We start from the raw sequence: 23,036 nt of genomic DNA on the forward strand, positions 1-23,036 counted from the left end.
ACACTATCGCTCAAAAGTTTCAGCACTCTTCATTTATGTAAATTTCATGATATAAAAAATAAAATATAAATATAGTTTGTATGCGTTATGTTTTTAAATTTATTACATATTTTCACGGAAATTAGAAAAAAGAACATTTTTTTCTCAGATATTTGACTTCTTTAAGTTTAATCTCCTTGGATTTTGATAACAGAAGCTAAACTTTTGGATTCTGTTGAGAGTATATTGTTTTTATATTCTCTTATTATTAGCCGTCATGTTATCCAAATGTTTATCGATATCTAGCACAAAATTTCAAACTTTTATATTTTTTTCAACCGATATATACATGATATTTGTCTATTTGAGTAATTGATAATTTGTTTATAATTATTTCTCGGCAATTTACGACTTTATATTGAATACTTCCGAAAATAAGAGAGTATATTTTATTATAATTCAGTATTTTATGAATGAAAAATGGAATTGCTAGCAAAAACATAAAACGTGCTGAAATTTTTGAAAGAAAATGTTTCAATTCAATAGTAACAAAAAAGATTGAACGATATTGACAGCTGTACAAACTACAGTGACTCGCTAATCCTAAAAATAATATAAGATTTAATGAAGATTGAAGATAATATTATTATAGTAGAATTTCATATTACTCGGAATAATATTTGCGGTTATAAAAGCCCAACGTCGCAAAGTAGTTTGTAAGTCTTCGTTATCGAACGTGAAAAACTCTGCTGCTTAATGCCAACGACCCGCTTTCTGGGCGGTCAGTGAATTCTCTGAAAGAGCGCGTGTCGTTAACACGGATGTTCTAGCCACACGCGAATGAAATACGCGAATGTATCTCGTAAACGGCACGTGATTCAATTCTGCTATCGTTGCATTCATCTACGGAGCGTTCCTTGTATGCTACAAGGGTTTTGATATTGCGAGCAACCGGAGTCCCAGATCTTCGCGGGAAGATCTGGAAACTTTTATAACTTGTGCTCCAAATTGGTACTTGCACTTATTACGAAAACATTTGCGAATTGAGATTACAATATTTTAATCTAAAATTTTATTTATTTAAAAATTAACTTTGTTTTAAATATATAGCACATATACATATATTATCTTTTTTATACTTTTAAGTTGAATTTTTTTAAGTTGAATTACGTACTGATAAATTTGCTACAAACTTGTGATAAATTCTTATACGTTTTCTATAAAAATGTTCCGTTTAAAACGATTCGATTCGTCTGCTTTTAATTTCAATCAGAACTCTTGGGAAACACTCGATAAAGCGCGTGGTCGTACATTGAGAAAACGTAAGTAGTTGGAACCGTTCCGTGTTCGTCCTTTTTCCTGCGGCCACACGCGACGCGGGCGATTTACCGCTTCGAAAGTAGAGGGTTTTCGATAGTTGGCGCGAATCCAAAACCCGAATCGAGACTACGATCTAGAACGAGCGAACGGTAGCATGCAATCGAGGCTACGAAATTTCCGGTGATCGCATTTTTACTATACGTTCTACGATAGGGATGAACTTGTGAGAGAAAAGAGAGAGAGAGAAAAAAAAACTGAAACTACACGACGGTCACATTAGATTTCATTTATTCGCGCTCAAGAAAAAAGAGATAAATGGTCCTTTGTGAAATGGTTGAAAGGAAATATAATTACACTTCTATTTCATTATTCCTGTCAACGTATTGTACTGAATTAACTAAGGTATTGAGTACGAATTTAAAAAAGTTCGTATTAAGAACAATTTAACGTGCACTCATTATCACGAATTATCCATTATACGGTAGAATAAGATCGAGATAAATATATTCCCAGGGTGTATATTCATTTTCGAATTAAAATAACTTTTATTTCATGCGAGAGGTTTATCTTTTTTTTTTGTCGATGGGCAAGGATTTATCTCTATTACCGCTAATGATTTTATCGTGCTTAACAAATTAAGACCGAATAGCTTGAAATTGAGACACGCTATTAACAATCAGAACATGAAAGATCTGAACCAGCGCGCTCGCATGACCGGGTCGAAGGTCAACGATAAAACGGACCTATAGATAAGCTACGGCTCCTTTCGACGGCGCTCTTTATGATCACTATCGTCCTCTTCTTTATGTCGTATTTACAGCGAAGTTGTATCATTGAAAAACCGTCCAAGTCGCAAAGAAATTACGACAACGTAAAGGAAGAGGGAAGAGAAACTTGTATAAGCACAAGGGAGGGGACCGGATAATAAAATGATAGCCATCGGCATTCTGTGTCGCGTGCGCGCGTATTTATATCGATGATCGTAAAGGGCGTCACTTCCTGTGAGATCACTCGCGAATCTTAAGGCTGGAAGAGACGAAAGGAGAGAGGAGAAGAACGCATATTTCCCAGAGAACATGGGTAAAAACCTGACTTTACGTAATCGTTAGCTATTAAGTCAGTGCTATGCAACATGTACACGCATATATATATGCGTGCGTATGTATGCACGTGTCCACGTCTTGTCACATCACATTTTGCCACAAGGCTTTCATATTGGAGTCGACACTAATGCAGCAAAGATTGTCTCTTGTCGGTAGGTGCCTTTGATATTGATGGACTGAAAACGGATCTTACGAAACGCTCCGTATATCTAATCTAAAAGATTTTACAAAGTGTCAAAGAAATTGGAGAACTAAAGTCATTTTACGTGATAGCTCTGTACCACGAGTCACCATCATGACCTCGTCTTTCCGAATAATCTGACTTCGAAGCACTTTGACTGAAGTGTTATATAAGCATCATTCTTAGCGGATCAGACACGGGGTGTTTTATTTACATTAAAATTCAGTGTTTTATCCCGTGTTTGAGATGATGTTTTCGAAGATGGCTCATCCGAGATGAAAAATCTGACAGAATTTTAGCAGCTTTCCTGCAACTTCTTTTAAATTACCAAGAATGGTCGAGAGCAACTAAACCTCGAATTAAAGTCTTCGTGAAGTCTAATGAAAAGATAAAGAATAAGTTTATTTAGAATTATTATTAAAGAGTTAACGATAAACATGTGAAGTTTAGAACGTTAAATCTTTTGGTCGTTGAGCTTTTCAGCGTTACGTTCTTTTCAGAGACAGTGCTTACCGTGCTGGTTATTGTACTTGTGAGTAAGCGTCAAGGATTCATTTGCATAGAAACATGGGTCATAATGATTACCGATCGGAATTTACATTCCGCACTTCCAATCGGCGTCTTGCCACATATCCGCTAACGTAATACGGCGTGACTGTGAATACCATTGTCATTCCAGCTCTTTCCTCATTCCGGTATCACGACCCATTCGCTGTGCAAGAGTTACCCGGATAATCCGGGCTCTCCGCAGCTGCGCTCCAATTGATCCCCAATGCGATTCTTGATTGTGACATTCGGTTACGAGGCATAAGTCAATTAAATATGGATTAGCCAATCGGATACGCCAATTGATCCTTTCGCGCGACTCATTTCTCAACGAGCATTACATTGATCTTCGTATTCTAAGCTAAACGTACACGATTAGCTAAGCTACACGATTAAGTCATATTTATCGACACTATTAAGAATTATTTTTTTTTTCCGTTGAGATTGGACTTCTACCGATTTCTGTAACGATATTCCGTATAGCATTGATGCAAAAGTCCTACGTTATCGTACGTGCTATTCATTATTATTACCGTCTTTTTATGCCATTTTATTTTAGTCTTTGATAAGAATGTAAACGACGGAAAAATATTAGAATTTTAGGATAAAAAACTCGGAAATTAATGGTTTTTTTCTTTTTACTTTGATAGTTTTTTACTCGGATATTTTTTTTTAGATCATTTAGATCTGTTCGCATTGTTTGAAATCCCCCAAAATTTTTGCACTTAAATAGTGATATTATTAGAAAAATAGATTCGGGCGTTGAAATTAGAGAAGGCACAGATGCTGAATGCAAAGAGTGCAAGCAACGCAAACAGATTAACCTATTATCATCTTATCAAGAATTGCAACAGCCAATAATACATATTTTCGCTTCGATATGAAATTATAAAGACAAAAGTATTAAAAAGTATCGAAATAACAAGAAAAATAAATTCTATTTCTTCTTCTATATATTTAACATGAATTCTAAGGTTTTTCATGAATTTTATGTAATTTGATCAAAAATACCGTTTTTTACAGTAAAAAACTAGTGTTTTACTTGATACTTTTCTCCGAAGTCAAAAATACCGGTTTTTTACATTTCTAGTCTTTGATCAATCTGCTGTTATCAATATTAATTGGTCTAACCAAGATTAATCAGATTCGATATTTCGAATTGGCGCAAAGGTCGTGCGTTATCATACGCGCCGTTCAATATTATTAGTTTCTTATGCTATTTTATTTTAGTCTTTGATCAGTCTACTGTTTTCAATATTAATTGACCCGACCGAGAGATTAGTAATGTATTAGATTTAATGCATACGTAATCGTAGCAAATATTTTTAGGTTGATTGATTTTTAGATTAATGTTTCATGAAACATATGCAAGAGAAAAGCTTTTTTTTTTATAAAATATCGGAAAAACATTAATTAATTCTGAAATTATAAAGTATTTAAAAAGTCAGTATTACGTAACTTCTTACCGAAAAGTGATTGCAAATTGAATATATCTTTAAATTAAATTTAAATTGTATAAATAGAATACGTATAAAACAGTATTAATATTGCAGAGATCCATACGCTTCTTTTTATTAAGCTTGATATGTGAATCTTACAATAAATTACATATATGTCAATAAATTTGACGATAAATTCGTTTGGATTATCATGAAAAATGATGAAAGTTTCCATAATCCTATTTAATGATTGGACCCATCTCACATGGTTGAATCATCGATTTTTCCATGACAGTAAAACGCATCATTTCCGATCAAATGCATTGCGCACATTAATTAGCGATTTAGTTCGTAGAAACATATTTTAAACGATTGATGTCTATTTTTATCAATGTAGATTAACTTTATCTCAGTTTAATTTACTTTTTATCTTTTTCTAATTCCTAGAATTAGAAAAAGATAAAAAGTAAGTTAAATCGAGATTAAAATTAATCTCTACTGGTAGAAATAAATACAAATCAATTATAGCTCAATTGTTCTGCGCTTATTACCGTTCTGTAGTAACGACTTACATAATATTATATTATTCATATAATATGTTAGATTGTTAAATTTTTTAAATTTGTAAACTGTGACATTTTAAAAATGCGCAATTTTGTGTGCGGTATACTAATTTAGCGAAATCTAAAAATACAATTTTTATATCGCATTTCCATAATTCACTACTCATGAATGTAAATTTGAACGAAAGGGATCCTATCCGACTTTTTTATAGTCGGAGCTATGCTATTCGCATTTTTACGCGATGGATTTAGTAATCGCACAGCTTTCGCAATCCAGACGGAATCTGGACTCGCAGACAGAAACGACCGGCGATATATTCCATCTGTGATCTCCCGCCAAGGACATCCTTGTATTTACAGTTACCTAGTCCTGGCCTCCATGTTTCATCTACGAAGGCTTATAGGTCCTCTTTATACAATTTATTTTGTCATAAAATGTTGCCGGTATTTCTTTCGCTTGAAAATTAACGTGTTACATCGAGACGGACGAATTGCCACAAAAGCCTTTAAATGTTCTTCTCAGAAGGCCGTGACGAAGTGCAGATATGGTAATATTGAAACAACATTGATTTGCTGTTTTTTCATGTACAAATTGCCAAACAAAATTTCATGTTTAACATTTTAATTTATAATATAAATATATATATAAACATAATAAGAATTTTAGAAATAGTTTGTTATATATTTAAATAATTCTCACATATATATCTTAAATTGAGATGAAAGAAAAAGTAATCTTATTCTCTTAAAGTAACGTCAAATTCTCATCAAAAGAAATACATCTTTATGTTATCACAATTTTACCGTAAAAGCTTGACCTAATTACACCGAAAGGGTGCGGTATGTCAAGTACACGAAGTCATTTCGCACGTGTATGATGAAATAGCTCTCGCAGAGGTATTTCATCATCCGAAATGAAAATCTTGTTAGAAACACATTAAAAATTGCATCCAGCTTCGCGACGCGAATCTCATTCTCTACGATCTCCCTGCCGAGCTACAAATTAGCAAGTTCAAGCGCGCGTCCTCGCGTTACGCGCAAAATGTAGATGTATGCGCAAAGTAAATGGCGTTGGAGAAAATAACGTGCATATCACCATCAGGTGGCCTAATTGTATTCCGTGGGAGTGGCTCACTCGACCCACTCGACTGTGCTTTTCCTCATCGGCGATGCGACCGCGCGGAGACGCACGTGGTAATTTAAAGTAACGTATCGATAACATATAGGAGCGAATAAAACTTTGCAAATAGATCGAAATACATTTAATTTCTCGTCCCATTAAACGAGAAATCAAGTTTCTTAAGAAAAGCCATTAAGGAAAGATCGATTTCTAATTGGATGATAAAAATTCCCTACAAAGTTTGCAAACAGTACTTGATACTCTCTCTGTAATAAAATTTGCGCTAAGGCATTATTTTAATTGCAATAAATATATAGTTGATTATTTGTACACTCTAAAAAATTTCAGTGGAGATTTAACACCATGCAGTGTCTTGTGTCTATATAATTCTCAGTGTTAATATCAACAACAACATGATGTGAATTTATAATCCCTAGTATTTATATCAACACCATCATGGTGTGGATAAAAATTTAAAATCCACGATGTTAAAATGCACATTATATTAACATCGACACAGTGAGAATTATATAGACACAAGGCACTGCATGTTGTTAAATCCACACCGACGTTTTTTTAGAAGGATACAAGATTACGTAACGAAATATTAATATACGAGAATTAATAAACGAGATATTAATGAAATACATGAGATAAAGATATATACGTGTATATCTTGAAGCATACGGACTATGTTACATAGCAATAGATTATGTACGTCGACATTGCGGCGAAGGGTAATTTAGACGTTAAGATAAATTTCATAAGCCCGCATCATCAAAGTCCCATTCGCCGAGAGACCGATCTGCGGCCGCTCTGCCGGCTCCCAGCTGAGTGAATATTTCGAGGGAGCATCCACCGACATAAATTCCGCGCGGGGCAACGTGGCCTAATTATATTTCAAGGGAGTGGCGGGTCAGCCACTCGGAGGTGTCATCCCTATATACCGGCTTGTGCCGGAAGTTCACACGCTCGGAGGAGAGAGCATCCGCGCGGCGCAGGATCGGGTCTGCGTGTAACATCGCAACGCCGACTACGGTCACCATGGTTACGTGTCAAGTTCTCTCACCCCCTTGCCACCCCGCCGTGGACCATCCCGGTCTGCCGGGAGAAATGCAGGCTTTCAACCCTCTGTATACCCGCAGCGCCGGGGCGGCTCCCGTGCGGTGCAGACGTTCGTTCCGGTTGTTCCTAGATCGTGTTACAGGACTAGAACTCTCGTCTTGATCGTTTCAAGCGTGTCATCAGTTCCTTACGTTCCTTCGCAACGCCTTAAAGAGAATCCGAGAAGAGTCATAAATGACTCGGTATCGAGAGCGACAACAGTGAGAGGGGTGGCTCGGTCGAGAGTAACGCTCGATGAATCGAGCGTGACCACGAGAGGGTGCGTACCTTGAAACGCGAATGACCTTGAGCGCACACCTGCAAGCCGGAGCGCCACGGCAGGTGAATTGATTGGCGGTAGGGTGGGATCGTGCAAGCTAATCATGCGGCGTGGTTACGTACGGCGCTTTGAAGGCTACCCGTTTCATGTCGTGACAAGTGCATACGTTCGCGTGTCGAGCTGATAAGAGATTAAATTGTGAAATATTTAAGGATTGAGCCATTAAAGTGTGACACATTTGCACTATTCCAAATGTTTAACGATACAAATGGCAGTGTAGTCCAAAAGTGCAAGCAATAGGGGTGAATAGAACTTATGTTCTACGTTGTTATATAGATAAGAGAAATTATATAAAGTCTATGATATTTATAATATATATCCGTTATATCGATCTATTAATGTTATATGAAACAGATCTATAATCAAAAATCTAGAAAGGCTCAGTTAAATAGAATTAATTGCTACATAAACACGATTTACAGTGGAAACTCCACACTGTTGATATAAAGATATATTTAGTACAAAATACAGAAGTGCTCAAACAGTAATAGTTAGTAATCTAAATAAACTTAGATATACTTTGCGATAAAGATAAAATATTTTCACTTACGTGATCAAAAAGGAGCAAATCGCGTTTATACGATATTTGACCCGGAAGTAACGTTCAATGCTCTACGCCGTATCAGAGAAAATCATTTGGCAAGCGTCGCGGTTTTTCGCGGAGGAGGGAAAAAGGAGAAAGAAGAAAAGGCGGTGCCCAGTGCAACGAAATGAGTATGGCGCGTCTCACGTTGATACACGTGGTTCGGGACATTTGGAATCCTATATTACTAAAACGATTAAGATTGAAAACCACATGAGAGTGCAGAAGATCTTCCGAGATAATAAATCAAATCGATCGCGCTGGATTCTTTATTGATTTAAAAAATCAATGTTGCTTCTGCTAGAAGAGTTTATGATTTTTCTGGTTAAAGACTTTACCGATATCGAGCAGCATAGTTACCTGCGAACTGTCAGAGGATTACATGCGAAAGGAATCGCGAAGATAGAGGAAGTTACAAAGATCGCGCGCTAAAGCAATTCGAGAAACTTCTCATGATTGATGCAAAATACCATTTGCGTTGCTATTACTGTCGGAACGTTTGACTGATCGAACACCATTTGCCTAATGGACGGTATATGGAAATTGCGAATTACATAAAGGCCACGGAGCACGAACTTGTGCACCTATGACGAGTTCAAACAGCAGCTCGTTATCGCGCGCTTGGCTGCGAGCGAATTGCTGCCGTTGCGGAGACACTCGGCAGGATACGGCGAACAACAATTTTAACGAAGCCAAAACGCTACTACGGGAGGAAACGGAGACGCTTCTGCATCGTATCGCCTTTACCGTTTGGCACACTGCCCTTCATATAGAGAGCGAGGTGCGTGCGAATCGTACGTGCATGCGCGACGTACGTGTGTACGTCAGTTAGCACGGAATAGCCATGTACAGATTTTTCGGAGATTTCTGTTTAGCAAAAATTTGATAGAACGTCGTCTACACGGAGAAAAATAATTTAGAGATAAATATCTTCCAAGACTAGTAAAAATATTCTGGCTATTTTTACCGAATTTGTGATAAATTTTATTTGCCTAAAAATAAAAATATCGAAGATTTAATATAAAAAGTACATTATGATTACAGTACATCATTTCAAGTGATTATTATCTTATAGTAAGATAAATTATACTTACGGTAAAATAAATCGTACTATTTTCAAGATTGACGAGCACAAACAACTCTCAGAACTTTTATACTTTACTATGCAGTAAAGTATATTTTGTCAATGCTAAAGAAAAAATTGTTGTCAATAAAGTAAGAATGATTATCATACGACAATCTCATTTACCAGAAATGTAAAGAAAATTTTACACAAGTAGGCACGTATCCCTATATAAACTTGATAATTCCATAAAGTTTATCAGAATTCTAGTGTATAATACTGTACATTTTTCTCCGTGTAAACACTGTGTTATCCGAAAATATTAACAAAAATTTCGTAGACATATGTATTCTTATATAAATATCTGAAACTTTTTAAAGCCGCGCTGTTACTGGGTAAATTATATTTAGCCTTTTATTTGAATAAGCTTTCAATTATAACTTTTTTATGATATTAGAAAATGATAATAGAAACAATCATGCTTGTTTCGATCTCTATTCATTTTTTTCTTTTATATAACTGCAATATCGCATGTGTATCGTAGCGCAACAATTCGATATGTGATATTTAATAGGTTTTGACAGGTTTCAATCGATGCCGACTATGCAACCGTTTTTTTAGGAATATCGAACACAATACGTTACTGCGGCACCTGTCGTTGCATAATTTTTCTTGCAATAATGGAACCGACAATGGGAACAACTTACCGTATATCATTAATTTCGAAACAATGGATAATAATGTCACCTACTTCTCTTGAGACAACACCCATGAAGAAAGTAATAGTATTTTCTACGCACCGAATAGAAAGTTAATAAAACGAAGCTATTATTTACACGTATTTCCTTGATCACAGAATACACCGAAATAGTACTAGCGCGGCATTTTTACGTAAAATTTTTACACGTAATTTTACATCGTAAAATTTTACATACAATTTTTTTATTAATATAGCGAGAATGATGATGAATAATAATGTTTTTGTTATTTTAAATTTTAATTATATATACGAAGATATATAGCACGTGTTACTACATTCTTATACATTATGCATATAAACGTGTTAATTAATTACTTTTCTTTTTGATTACAGCACAATGGCGGTTACGAATCACAACCGAAAAATGTTAACCACATTGCGAGAAGTAAGCAGCAAGTAAGTATTTCTGTTCGTTTCTAAACATTATTTATTGCATTTACAATATTTATTGCAACTTGTAATTGTTACAACACATTCCATATAAAACTAATATCAAAGAAATTAATTAATAGCAACATCAAAAATTATATTTGTTAAAAATATATTAGATAACTATATTATTCTAAAAGATAGAGGTGATAAAAACGGAAGATGATCAAAAGAGGTCTTCCCACAAGTTAGATCAAAGGCTTTCTATCTTATTCACATAATTTATCGTCGTCAATGAAAGCTCGCGATTCATCACCAACTCATCTGTTTAAATATTAATAACGATATACGCGCGAGTGACCGGTTCTCTACATGTCGGTGATGTAAGTGCCTTTATTTATTCCGTAAGAGCATACGAAAGTAAAGCTACATTTACATTCGAAATATACGACTTCTGCCTTGATGTTGAGACTGCGTGTCCTATTAGATAACATTTTACTATATAAATTGCACGAAATGATACTCAACGACTTGTTGTCTTTCGTTCGACCCATCGAGCACTCAAAACGTTTTCAAAATGTAGAAAGTGAAGGACACATGTACGACCTTTCCGAAACGCTGAACTTGGAATAATCCTTTCGTCGCATTGAAATGGAAATGAATCTTTTAAGTATCTTTTTTTTTACACACCGGAAATTCTACGTCAGCTCGTTACTTACCGCGACATTAAAATAGAATTATCGTTATGTATCGATGGAAGATTCCCTGTCGACCGCACTTTCGGCTCTCACATATGCGGAATATGGAGCAAAAAATAAGCGATACGAAATTTAATTGCGTTAGCAATTTAATCTGGGAAATCGCATTAAATCACAACTCGGCTAAAATTCGTAATAGCCATAATTGCGGAGATCAAAATGAAACACACGTTACACAAACCACCACTTACAACGTCAGCGAAATAACTTTCTATTAGTACGCAAGGAGAAAGAATACTAATATCCGACCAGTAATCATTACGCTAATTATTCTCCTTCGTTCTTGCAATCGGCTGATTTCCTAAGTTTATTTATTATCCGTAAATCGATTCTGTAAATCAATCTCAGACATTTATTTGCCAGTCGAGATTTCTTTAGAAATCAGGAAAGTAATAGCGACATAATTTCTCATTTAATTTCTCGCCCGTGCCTTTCGATCAATTTAGAATTCGAGACAACAAGGAATAATGAAAGTGTTTTTGAAATACCGCTGTATCGCTGTCGGGTGGCATTTCCTGCGCGTAAATGACGGTGCCACTGAAAGTTATGCGCTAAAATAGCAATAAGGCGACGCATTATACGGCTAGTCGGTATCGGCTACGATGTACCACCGCGATAACCCGTGCGTGTTGACGTCGGATGGATAATATATTCGTGAAACCCCGCACTTATTCGCGTACGAACCACCGCTATTACTACGGAAATATATGCAGAAGGAGCGACGACAGCGATCGTTGCTATTTTCGTGTAATACGTAGAAAGTTACGGATTTTTATACAGTAAAAGCCTGTATACGACTATATGTTATAAAATATAAAAATAACATATTTTTTCTTTCTATGATAAGTAAGACACATTTTTATTAATACAATTGACCTTTTGCGTATAATAATATATATTTTTTAACATTATTTGTTTATTGTTAATTTTTAATATAACAAAGATATTTGACATTTATATTTAGTAACATATTTTGGAATATGATCACTAAGGTTAATATTAAATTTTTTAACTATGTTAATTAATCTCACAGATTCATTCCCCGAAAACTATCATTCATTGTTACATCGCAGTTATAAACCGTGCAAAGAATAGTGAAGGTGAGACGCGTTTGAAGCAGTGATAATTATGCGGAATAGCAATTAGCGTACGGTAAAAACTATTGCGCAGCTGTTATCGCGTTCGTTCTTATTTCTCGCGACATTGAGGATTTTTATCGGTCATTTTTTTCATATATTGCGTCGTATTTTTACTTGCTCTACAAAAGCTTAGACGTAAAAATAACCTATATTAATAACATTTTTCAGAAATAAAAAATGCTGTTTAAAATTCAATAACGTATTTAAATTGTCACATTTTTGTAAAATAGTTTTGCTTTACACAAGCGATAGAAATAAAGTCCATAACGGTCGAAGGTGGATCTTCAGTGCTTAAATAATTCGGTGTGAATTTGTTTTTTTTTTTTCAGTTTTGTTTTAAATTAATTTTCTTTCAATCACCAATCAATTGCGATGGCAATTCGTTTCCGATGTAGATGTAGGAATAGCTTCTGCAAATGAGTTCTAAATAATAAAATAATATAACACAAGAACATAGAGAATAATCTAGCTATATCTATATCAGTCTTTACACATAATTGATGAAGATTATACACTCATTTGAACATTATACTTCCAATTGGAAATTAACCACGAGTAATTAGGTAGATTAACGGTAATTGACATTAGTGGCGAAGCTCGTTGCGTGCATCTTGCTTCCATAATCACATAGAATTAATGTCGGTGGTAATATAATCCCAATAGAGTCTTATATCTCCGTGAAATTTTATAACCCCATAGAATCTTGTTTTAAAGTGTCTTAGAGAGTTTGCACTTTTCACTTTTCGATTTTTTTATATTTTTCCTTAAACCTTGTAACAGAATAAAATATCTAGAGGTCTTTAATGAGGATATTATATATCAAATAAAAAAATATAAATTAAGAACATCGGAGAAGCGTTTTTGATACTTTTATTTTTTACATAAATTATTAATTGTTACATTTAGTAAGACTTTTGTCATTTTCAAAAGTAAGCTTTCCATTCTTGTACTGATCCATTCCACTCTACTGCCGCCGGTGGATTCCATAATACCGCCGAGTATATCTCAATTTTAATAATTTAGCCATTATGAAACTTTGATCTCAAGCGACGTTACAACTTGTTTTCACCAACGCTTGACAAGCGGTAGGCAATATTCTAGTTTTGCGAGGTGGGAGGGGAAAGCTACTTCACCCGATCCGGCGATCGGGTGTGTAACACCGTAGACCTTACCGTAGACTCGTACCTTAGGGGTACACGTACGAGCGGTTTCCGCGTAGCGACAGCTGCGGTAGGACCGCGACGTAATAGCAATTTCACACGTGAGCCTATAACGGCCAAAAGGGATTTATGAGCGGGTGGGTATAGGCCTGATGGTTGCACGCCCCGCGAGAAACGAACTCGCGGCGTTATGATCCCCATAAAAAGCAAGTACTTATTTTTAGAGGTAGCCGCCTCGCGCTCTCTTATTCTCTCTTATTCTCTCGACCGTTCAGCTCGTTCTGCTTTCTTTCCCGCGACGCCCATTGTTAGCGGCCCTTTATATTTCTGAAACTCAGATGCGAGCCCAGTAAACTCGTTCCTCACCTTGTTTCTTTCACCTTTCAACTGTGTTTGTTTCGGATATAAATTGCTTGCGCACCGAAAACGTGACGCGCGTACAGAAAACCCAACTTAATGTCTTTTCATTATACTTATCTCGGTATTACATATGGAATTATTCGTAAGACTTAGATTATATAGAATTAGATAGGATTACGTAATTACATATGCAACTACACGTACAGAATGACATATGCACGTACGCTACAGGCGTTTCGGTTCTACTGTCGTAATTGGTTATAATACTATAGTCCAGTGTACAAAGGCTTTACCCGCTTAAGGGAACCGTCCGTAGAGGATTGTTGAATACAGTCGGAAATTACGCATGCGTTAATACGGAAAGGCCAACTTGTCAAACGTACGGAATATACTATATATTACGTCTGTTGAGCACAGAGAATTATTTATTAGTATGATAAAATTCCTCGACGGGACACGACACACGAGGAGAGTGCTTAAGGGATAAATACAAACAACGTATAATCCGGTATAAATCATGCGAATAATTTTAACAAGCGCCATCAATAACATAGTATCTCACCGGCGACGGTACTCGACCGTTCAGGCCCTATAAATGACTCTCGGCTAACCGACGAAGCGCTCGCCGCGGATGATGTCCATCGAGGAAGAAACCGCAGCGACCGTGCAAAAACGCAGAGCTTACATCCGGCTCGTTTGCGCGCCAACTCCTCCTCTCTGTGTAATTTTCGCACGTTCCCCACGACAAATCATCCGCGCAGCCTTCCGCGACGCACGTCCCGAGGCGTCTCGTGCATCGTATTAAGACGATCTAGCACCGACCAGCACCGACCACGGCTCGACTGCTAGTGCGAATAGCGTGACTGTTTGGTGGGAATCGAAGTCACGCTACCTGTACGAATTCGTTACATCACACGCGTCCACGCGCGAGCGAGTTCTCCACGTTCAGGGCCGCTTCAATGTATTTCGAATAAGAAGCGTTCGCGTTAAAGTAAAATTGAGAAGTTCCTCACAAAATCTCTCTTCTCCTTGGTTGTTTGGTGCTTCTTCGTTTTGAATAATTTAGGAGAATTAAGAAACTGACTGTAGAGAAACTGTGGAGTTTAATTATAGAAAAAGAGACCTGTCATCAAAAGTTGCCCGAGTTCGGAAGATTTTATAAAGTAACGTAATATGGAACAAAAAGACATACTTTATAATTTATTGCAAGAAAATGGCTTTGAAATGTGTATTGGAAGAAATAAACGAATTTTTAATACAATAGAGTTATTTGTTATTTTATGAAACTTTCCAAGTTAAAAGTGATATCGCAATACAATTAATGCCTGCAACCGAAGGCTTATTTTCAACTGTTAATCATAGTTAATCATAGTTGCTTAATTATAACAATGTCGAAAATGTATTTAATGGCGCGTGTCTTCGATCACGATACGCAAATAAACGTTGCGGAATGACAATGACGACGCCGGGCCGGCCCTGGAGCACGCGAGCTGGCATACGTCAGACATACATGACGGCGGCGCGATTATCCGACAAAACCGCCGACTGGCCACTGAATATTCCTGCGCGTATCTTTAGTAGAACCAGGCGAAACACAATACCTGGCAGTGTATCGTTCCGCGGCGTGAAACACTGCGCGTCATCCCGACGCGTATCTCTGCGTCCTCGTTTCTCATGGCGGGATAAACGCAACGTTCCCGTTAAGGCACCGGGATTACATGTCGATCTACTTCGCGATAGCGTGTCCTCCGTAAGGACATCGCCATGCCGGAGAATATCGTCGTCAGGATCATCTACGCGCCGAAGTACTCGAAGGTGGATAGAAATTCCATGTCGCGAATCGACGATGGATTTACCGTAAATCCTTGTCGAGTTATCAATTATTCGTGCATCTGACGTTGAAATAGTGATTGATGCAGTTGCAGTTGGGAGTGCGCTTGATAGAAGCGATGTAGATCGTTCGAAAATTGTTTAATTACACTGAAAAAAAAGAATCTGGTAATTATAGCTATCGAGTGGTGAGTGTAAAATAAATTTAATCAAATATTCGATTAACCAAAAATAATTTGACTTTTCTAAATACTTGTAATTATTACCAAACGGTTGATTATATTATTATGTTTGGTAATATTTATTAAGTATTTAGAATTCTTTTAGTAAATAAGAATTATTTATATTAATCGAATATTTGAATTTATTTGCTCAATATTTAATAGATATTACCAGATTATTTTTTTAGTGTACAATTTTGAAGAATATTTAGTAATTAAAATTTAAATTTAAATTATTATTTAAAGATATTGCATAAATTGTTTATCAAGAGCTACAACGTAAAAATTTTTTAATGTAACAAACTTTTATAATAAATTTTTATAACAATTTCTTGTAGATGCTTTATGTGTTCTACGTTTAAATTACAGGTATTTCTTATCTACAACATTATTTTAAAAAGTCTATTATTACGTATAAGTTGCAATTTATTCTACATCGTATGTCTATCGAAGCTATTAGAAAGAAAATAATGAAAGACAACATCTTCTAAGCAAAGACCAAAGAAATAAAGTCTATTTTCAGGGAGAAAATTTGATTGTTTGACATGATATTGTTTTACGGAAAAACTAAATTTTGCGGCACAATCAGAAACAAATCTTACAGAAAAGTTTCCGCCGATAAAATTCAGTAAACTAGATTCGCTCACGAAAGAATTCTTCTTAAAACGAATTTAGAAAATTTTATTCGCTACGAGCGAGAATTTTCGTCACAGAAATGAATTAATAATTTAATGGTGTAATGCAAAAGAAATTTAAAATTATAATTATTTTAAGAGCTGACTTTCGATATTTTAAATATGTAAACGATAATGTCTGATACTATAATTTTTTAATTTTATAGGAAACATATTTTTTAAAGCAGGTTACTTTCTATATTTATAATTATTATTATTTAAATTAATTTTTGAAGACTTCCATTATTGGTACTGTACTCGTATATATAATATTTGCAAAGCTGTAAAAATCTTTTATTTGCTATATTTGAATAAATAATAATAATAACATAAATCATCAAATTACAGATGCAGACATCGGCAATGGTGTCAACACCTGCGAGGACTCCGGGCGTCGGCGCGGATTCAACGATGACGGGATCGGGAAAGGGCGGAGGTCGCGTAACGGAGGTGATGGAGCTCTGTTACGTCACCGAGAGGATCATCGCCCTTTGGTATAGAGAGGATGCTCAGGGTGTCCTCGAACATGCCACGACCCTTCTACGCGGAAAACATGCCGATAATTACATGGTGAGAATTCGAATAACTCTCATAGCTTCTCGTTATTTTCTCTTTCGAGATAAAGAAAAGAAAGTATTATACATTTCGCGATATTATTAATCATAATTTTGTGAGCACGAATATTACAATTAATGTAAAATTGGTCTTTTATATACTAATATTTTATAATTTATAACAATAGAATGAGATTATGAAGTTATATTTTATAATATTTCTTTTCTATATGTTTATTTTTGCAATTATCTTGAAGTTGTGGATATCTTGTGCTTTTAGATCTTTAATTTGTCATCGCCTGGCCGACCTGGTGAACCGAATACGAGGGAAGTTGGATGGCCGCAGGGATTAGCGCCAAGTTTGGAGAGACTGTGTGCTCTCTGCAAGGAGCTGGACTCTTGGCTGAACGGCACTTCTAATCGCGTCGTTGTTCTGCATGCTAGGTGAGTTGATGATTTTCAAATATTGTCTAATTCATCTTCTGATAAACTTGAACGAAAGAGTTAATAGCAAATTTACAATTAAATCATGAGCGATATTAATAACACTTAGGTTTCTATTGTACAACTCTTAACGACAGTATCGGTGTCGTTATACTGTTGCTGCGTAGCTGCTTTTTTTTGTATAAAACTTGCATAATGACATCGACTGTTGTTGAGAGTGATGGAAAATAAGGACCTTAATATATATCTATCGAATTCTTCAAGCCGAAAAGAAATTGTTTTCGAAGGATATAAGTTACGAGTGCAAGTCTCTCCATGTACGCACATTTGTACGCATTCGTGACCTGGTTTTTGTAGAACGGCCAATGTTCAAGCGATCGGCCGCAAAAGCCATAATTTTACCGCGGTATACGTTCACCGCCCCCTCGAAACTCCGCGCCCATAACTTCCCGTTAGTCATTTCCATTCATCGTGAATAATAACGTCATTAGACCGCGATCAGCCCGCGGCGAAATCTTTTCGTATTCTATCTCTTACGGAGAAGGTACGGAACCGTCATTGCGCGTTCGCAGTACCAAGTTAACGTTATCGTTCTCTTCAGGGGCAGCAAGGAGCGGCTGGGTGTGGCAGTGTCCGCTTATATGAACTACAGCAGCATCTGCGGGGGACGCGATCAAGCATTGGACAGGTTCGCCATGAGAAGGTTCCTCGACGACAAGATCGGATCGCTGCAGGTTCCATCGCATCGAAGGTAACGAGAGAGAAAAGGGAGAGAAAGTTGCATGCGTTATACTACCTGTTGATGTATTGTCGTTAAAACTGACTCTATCGTATTTACATTTGCAAATAATTCAGACAAAGTCATAAAATCATTTACGAGCGCGTGCATCCATCATAAGTTTATTTCTTAATTCCTATAGCCGCTATACGTTCATACTGTAATCTCGTTCTCGCAATTTATTTTAATTCTCATATATTGACACTTTTAATGACAAGCAATTGATTTTGTGTTGGAAAATTTTATTTTATATAATCTATTTTACAATATTTTATATTTGAATGATTGATATACAATATACATTGCATTTCTTCTTTGTTTTATTTTATTACTATTATTTAATTTTAGGACGCGTGAATATTGAAAAGTGCTTCTTTTAAAATGATATTTTGTTTTAAAACATAGAAACCGAGATATTTACAATAATGGTATAATAATTCATATCGTCTAATATCACGTAAATTTTTTGACTTTTTTGCATCTATCTTCCTCTTCGAGAGTTAAAAGTTACTTATTAATTCTGAATTAAATAAAACGGATGTAAGAGATGCAAGCTTAACTAAATTTGCATACGTACGTAGTCATTTCTACACATCAATGATGCGCTCAACGTTTATCGCGGAAGCTATGCAATTTCTTCAAATTTATATCACACAGGAAGCGAAGAGAGGAACGTATAACTAATTTACGTTTATTACCAAAGCGATCCTGTTAAGAAGGACACCTTACGTCCTTGAGCAGCCATCCTATTTGTTATCTGTTCTACGCACCATCAACTTGAAATGTTGAGTTCTCATTATCTAGTCGTCATCATCTTCAATCATCCATGCTCGTTTTCTGCCATCCTTCGTGTTCCTTTGCCGCTATTAATCATGTTGATGCCTATCCGATCATTCCTCTATAATGGATTCCGGAAATTCGTTCGGGATTCCTCAGAACTTCGGAATAGCATCGACGACTTTTAAAATTGCAACTCCCGTAATCGCTTCGTTCACACCATGATTACAACATTTACCGGTGAGGGAAGATCGCGAGGCAAGATGGCAGCAACAAAATAAAATGATCGGACGTGTAGCACACTTAACGTTTTTGTTGTTGAAGAGATGTTTCTGTCAGCCGGTTCTATCCACGCGTACTACGAACCATTGATCTAAAGATAGCGAGCTCTCATCATCATCATCATCGGCAGCCTTATCGTTTACTTCATCGCTGTGTCGTCGTATGCATTCATAATGACCGTAATGAAACGCGGTCGGGTTTGCATGCGGCTGTCTCTTTTAATCTCGTTCGCACTTGTAGCCATCGTAATATTTTCTGACTTAAATGCAACCCTATTGAAGAAAAAAGCTTTTTTCTCGTTTACATAAGAAATTAAAATATATCGATAAGCCATAAAGCTGATCTTATTTACTATGCATATGATTTAAAAATTTATATATCGTAGTTATTTGAATAATTATTTGGATATACATATGTAATGATCGCAAATTATTATTTATCATAAACGATTAATAATTATTCCTAGAATCAATTACCTAAATAAAAATAATTACTTTAATATAAATAATATATGTAAATAACGTCAAATTATATTGAAATTACGTATTTTATATAATCATTTATCTAACGTAGAACAGATAACAAATTATTCGAAAAACATTTGTGATTTTATAATCATGCTTACATAATTAATGCTGATGTATCCGAATCATTTATTGGAAATATAATAATTATAAATAATTTTATTATATATAATTAATTATTTTCTAAATTGACTACATCAATAAAAATTATTATTTGGATAACTACGTAACTAAGTAAGAGCATTACATTTTTAAAATATAGTAATTATTAATAATTATAGAATATAATCGTTATAGAAGATAATTATTTATTATAAATTATTTATAACAAAATCATCTATAATTATTATTTCCAAATAAATGGTTCGGATACATCAGTGTTAGTATATAAGCATTATAAGAGCATATATTCTTATTCAAATAATTGACTGAATAAATACATAAAATATTTAATTTTAATACAATTTTCAAAAATTTTTCGATCTCAACGAAAATCTAATTCTTTCTATTTTTTTCATTCCTTTTTTTCTCACTCTTTTCCACGCACGTTTTCGTTCCACTCGAGATTTATACTCGCTATTTGATCAACTGGGGTCTTTTAACGAAACAAACGCAACCCATCCGGCAGTTTATCGCGCGTATTACGCGCCATCGACCCCGTCGTAACCACGACCGCCGTATCATTACCGTCATCATCGTCCTTATCGTCGTCCTTGTCATCCGCGTCGCCGTATGCATTCATAATGATTGTAATGAGCCGCGACCGAGGTGTGCCCGCGTGCGTGGCGACTTCCTTGCCGCTTCTTCTTCTTCTTTTTTTTCTTGCTTGTCATATCGCCTCCTCTTCGTGGTCCTCACGCTTCTCCGGTCCTGCCTACTGGAGTTCCTCCATTAATTCCGCGAGCCGCGAGCATTAGCATGTCGTTAGCGTAGTTGCACTCTCGCAAGCGTATGAAACCATTACTAGCTTGCCTCCGAGAGATCTCTTACGACGAATGATGTCGAACGTTAGTGGCACGTACTCTTATCTCGTCTGACATGCACACCTCTTCGTGTCACGGGCCAAGGCTTCCATTGGTCGAACCATCAATCCCATTCATCATGTTTCTCATGCATGCGCGCATTTGTGGCTTGAGAGAAATTTGCTCTTTCGTTTTTTTTTTTTTTTTACTTTGCAATGTTGCTTGTACCAGGAAGATTGCCTCTTGGTAAACCTCATCGATTTATCGTTCATTATTTATGATATTCATCTTTAATCCTTTAAACCATCCGATCGCGGATCAGGAATTAGAAATTATTTTTAAATTGAAAATGTAATATCATATTTATTTTTGGATGCCAAATACAATAATAATCTCCTGGATTTTCTAGATACATCGAGTACTTTAGCGGACTGTTGTCAGGCTCTTTGAGGATCAGCCAGTCGCCATTGTACCTGACCCACCTAACAGTCCTTGGAGTGCCGCTCTTTGAGCCGACGGGCTGTCGAGCCTTTCTTAAAGTATACGAAGGACTTACACCGGTTTACACTTCGGATCTGTACTCAGTAACGAACGCGCGTGAATTTACAGTTAATCTCGGCGGACTTCGATTGAGAGGCGACATCTTGGTCAAGTGCTATCATAGGGTATACTCGAAGCAGACTCGAGAAGTCATGTTTTCCCTCCAGGTAAGAAAGTAATGTAACATATAAAATTAATCTATATTTCATACGTATAATAATTTATTTTTATATTATTAAAAATTATTGAGAAATTATTACAAATTTTTTTTATTTAATTTTATTACAATGTGATCTTGTAATCTTTAATTCATATCTTTTTATAAAATTATACAATATTGTAATATGTCACTTGATCCATTATCCACTTATGCCGTTTATATCTGTCACATATAAATACTGTATATAAATGCATCATGCATGATGCATTTATGATGAATGCATTATGACATGCAAGTGTCACGACGTGGAATCAGAGACATAAATGATAGTTTATGCAAAGTTATTCGTAAATAGTCACAAGGACAGCAAAGTAGATCTACGTGTTCGGGAAAAAAGACAATCAAGACATTTGCGCGTTAATTTTATGCCCGATGGGCAAACAGTCGACTCTAAAAACGACGTAATGATCTATAGTTAATAACTATAGATATTAATTTTTTCTGTAACATAAAAAAACTGATATATAAGAACTCTGTGAAAGAAAACATATCGATTGTGATACGTTACATAAAGTTTTATTTTGTTAAAGTTACAATACTTGTGCAGAAAAAAGTCGTACTTTTTTTTTATTGATGTTATATTACACATGCTTTACGCAAACCGATAATACCGTTTTAATTTGTAATCTGTTGTAACTGATTTTTTACAATAAAAAATTTTATTAATTTTTTTTCAGTAAGAATCAATAAAAAATGTCGCGCTTAGTATTCCATCAAATCTTTAAGAAAATAAATCAGTTGCAAACTCTCCGGAGACTTGACGAACATGAAAGCACTTAGTATGTAGTATACGACTTTGTATATGACATTGAGCAAGATAAATTGTTTCTGCCAATCACTGATTACGTCGCGCATATTCTCATATCAACCATTGTTCCTTTAGTTTCACACGTGCGTAATTACGGAGAACGTCGTCTCCTTCCCGCGATCGGAGCTCGATGTCGCTTGCGACGATCCTCGATGCCCGCCCGACAGCGTGGTGACACTCTACTTCGCCACCGACGCGAAACGTCAGGACGGCCCAATCCCAGCGCCGACACCCGCCGTGCCGCATGCATCAGCGCATAACGATCCCATCCTGCATTGGGATAGCTACACGAATCTCGAGATAAGTGACGACGGTGAGTGCAAATTTCTTCATATTTTTAACGTACCTTTTCAAACATGACAGTGATAGGAAAAATTATAGGCCTGTTCTTTTTAACTGAACTTCTTGCACCTTTTATCTTTTTTCTTTTTCTCTCCAACGTACACGGAGAGAATTTTCTTTTAAAATTTACCCTGAAAATATGGTGATTGTGGTACAATACAATATTTTGAAGATTTTTACCATGCACTTCAGT

At 35.8% G+C, this 23,036-nt stretch overlaps 1 protein-coding gene across 11 annotated transcripts in view; it reads left to right on the forward strand.

Moving 5' to 3' along the window:
* by (focal adhesion protein tensin) overlaps positions 1–23,036 on the forward strand; it is a 200,813-nt gene that overhangs the window by 144,085 nt on the left and 33,692 nt on the right. For 9 of the 11 annotated variants that reach the window (XM_018521192.1, XM_018521194.1, XM_018521195.1 and 6 more), the window contains 6 exons: positions 10,435–10,497; positions 16,961–17,182; positions 17,447–17,610; positions 18,212–18,361; positions 21,343–21,640; positions 22,577–22,814. In XM_018521192.1, the coding sequence (XP_018376694.1) occupies positions 10,435–10,497; positions 16,961–17,182; positions 17,447–17,610; positions 18,212–18,361; positions 21,343–21,640; positions 22,577–22,814 (1,135 nt within the window). Of the gene's footprint in view, positions 1–8,849; positions 9,060–10,434; positions 10,498–15,557; positions 15,703–16,960; positions 17,183–17,446; positions 17,611–18,211; positions 18,362–21,342; positions 21,641–22,576; positions 22,815–23,036 lie in introns of those variants that run through there. The other 2 variants (XM_018521198.1, XM_018521201.1) reach the window with 2 other exon arrangements.

Source organism: Trachymyrmex cornetzi, unplaced genomic scaffold, assembly GCF_001594075.2.
Source record: "Trachymyrmex cornetzi isolate Tcor2-1 unplaced genomic scaffold, Tcor1.1 scaffold97, whole genome shotgun sequence".
In the NCBI taxonomy this organism is placed as follows: Eukaryota; Metazoa; Arthropoda; class Insecta; order Hymenoptera; family Formicidae; genus Trachymyrmex; species Trachymyrmex cornetzi.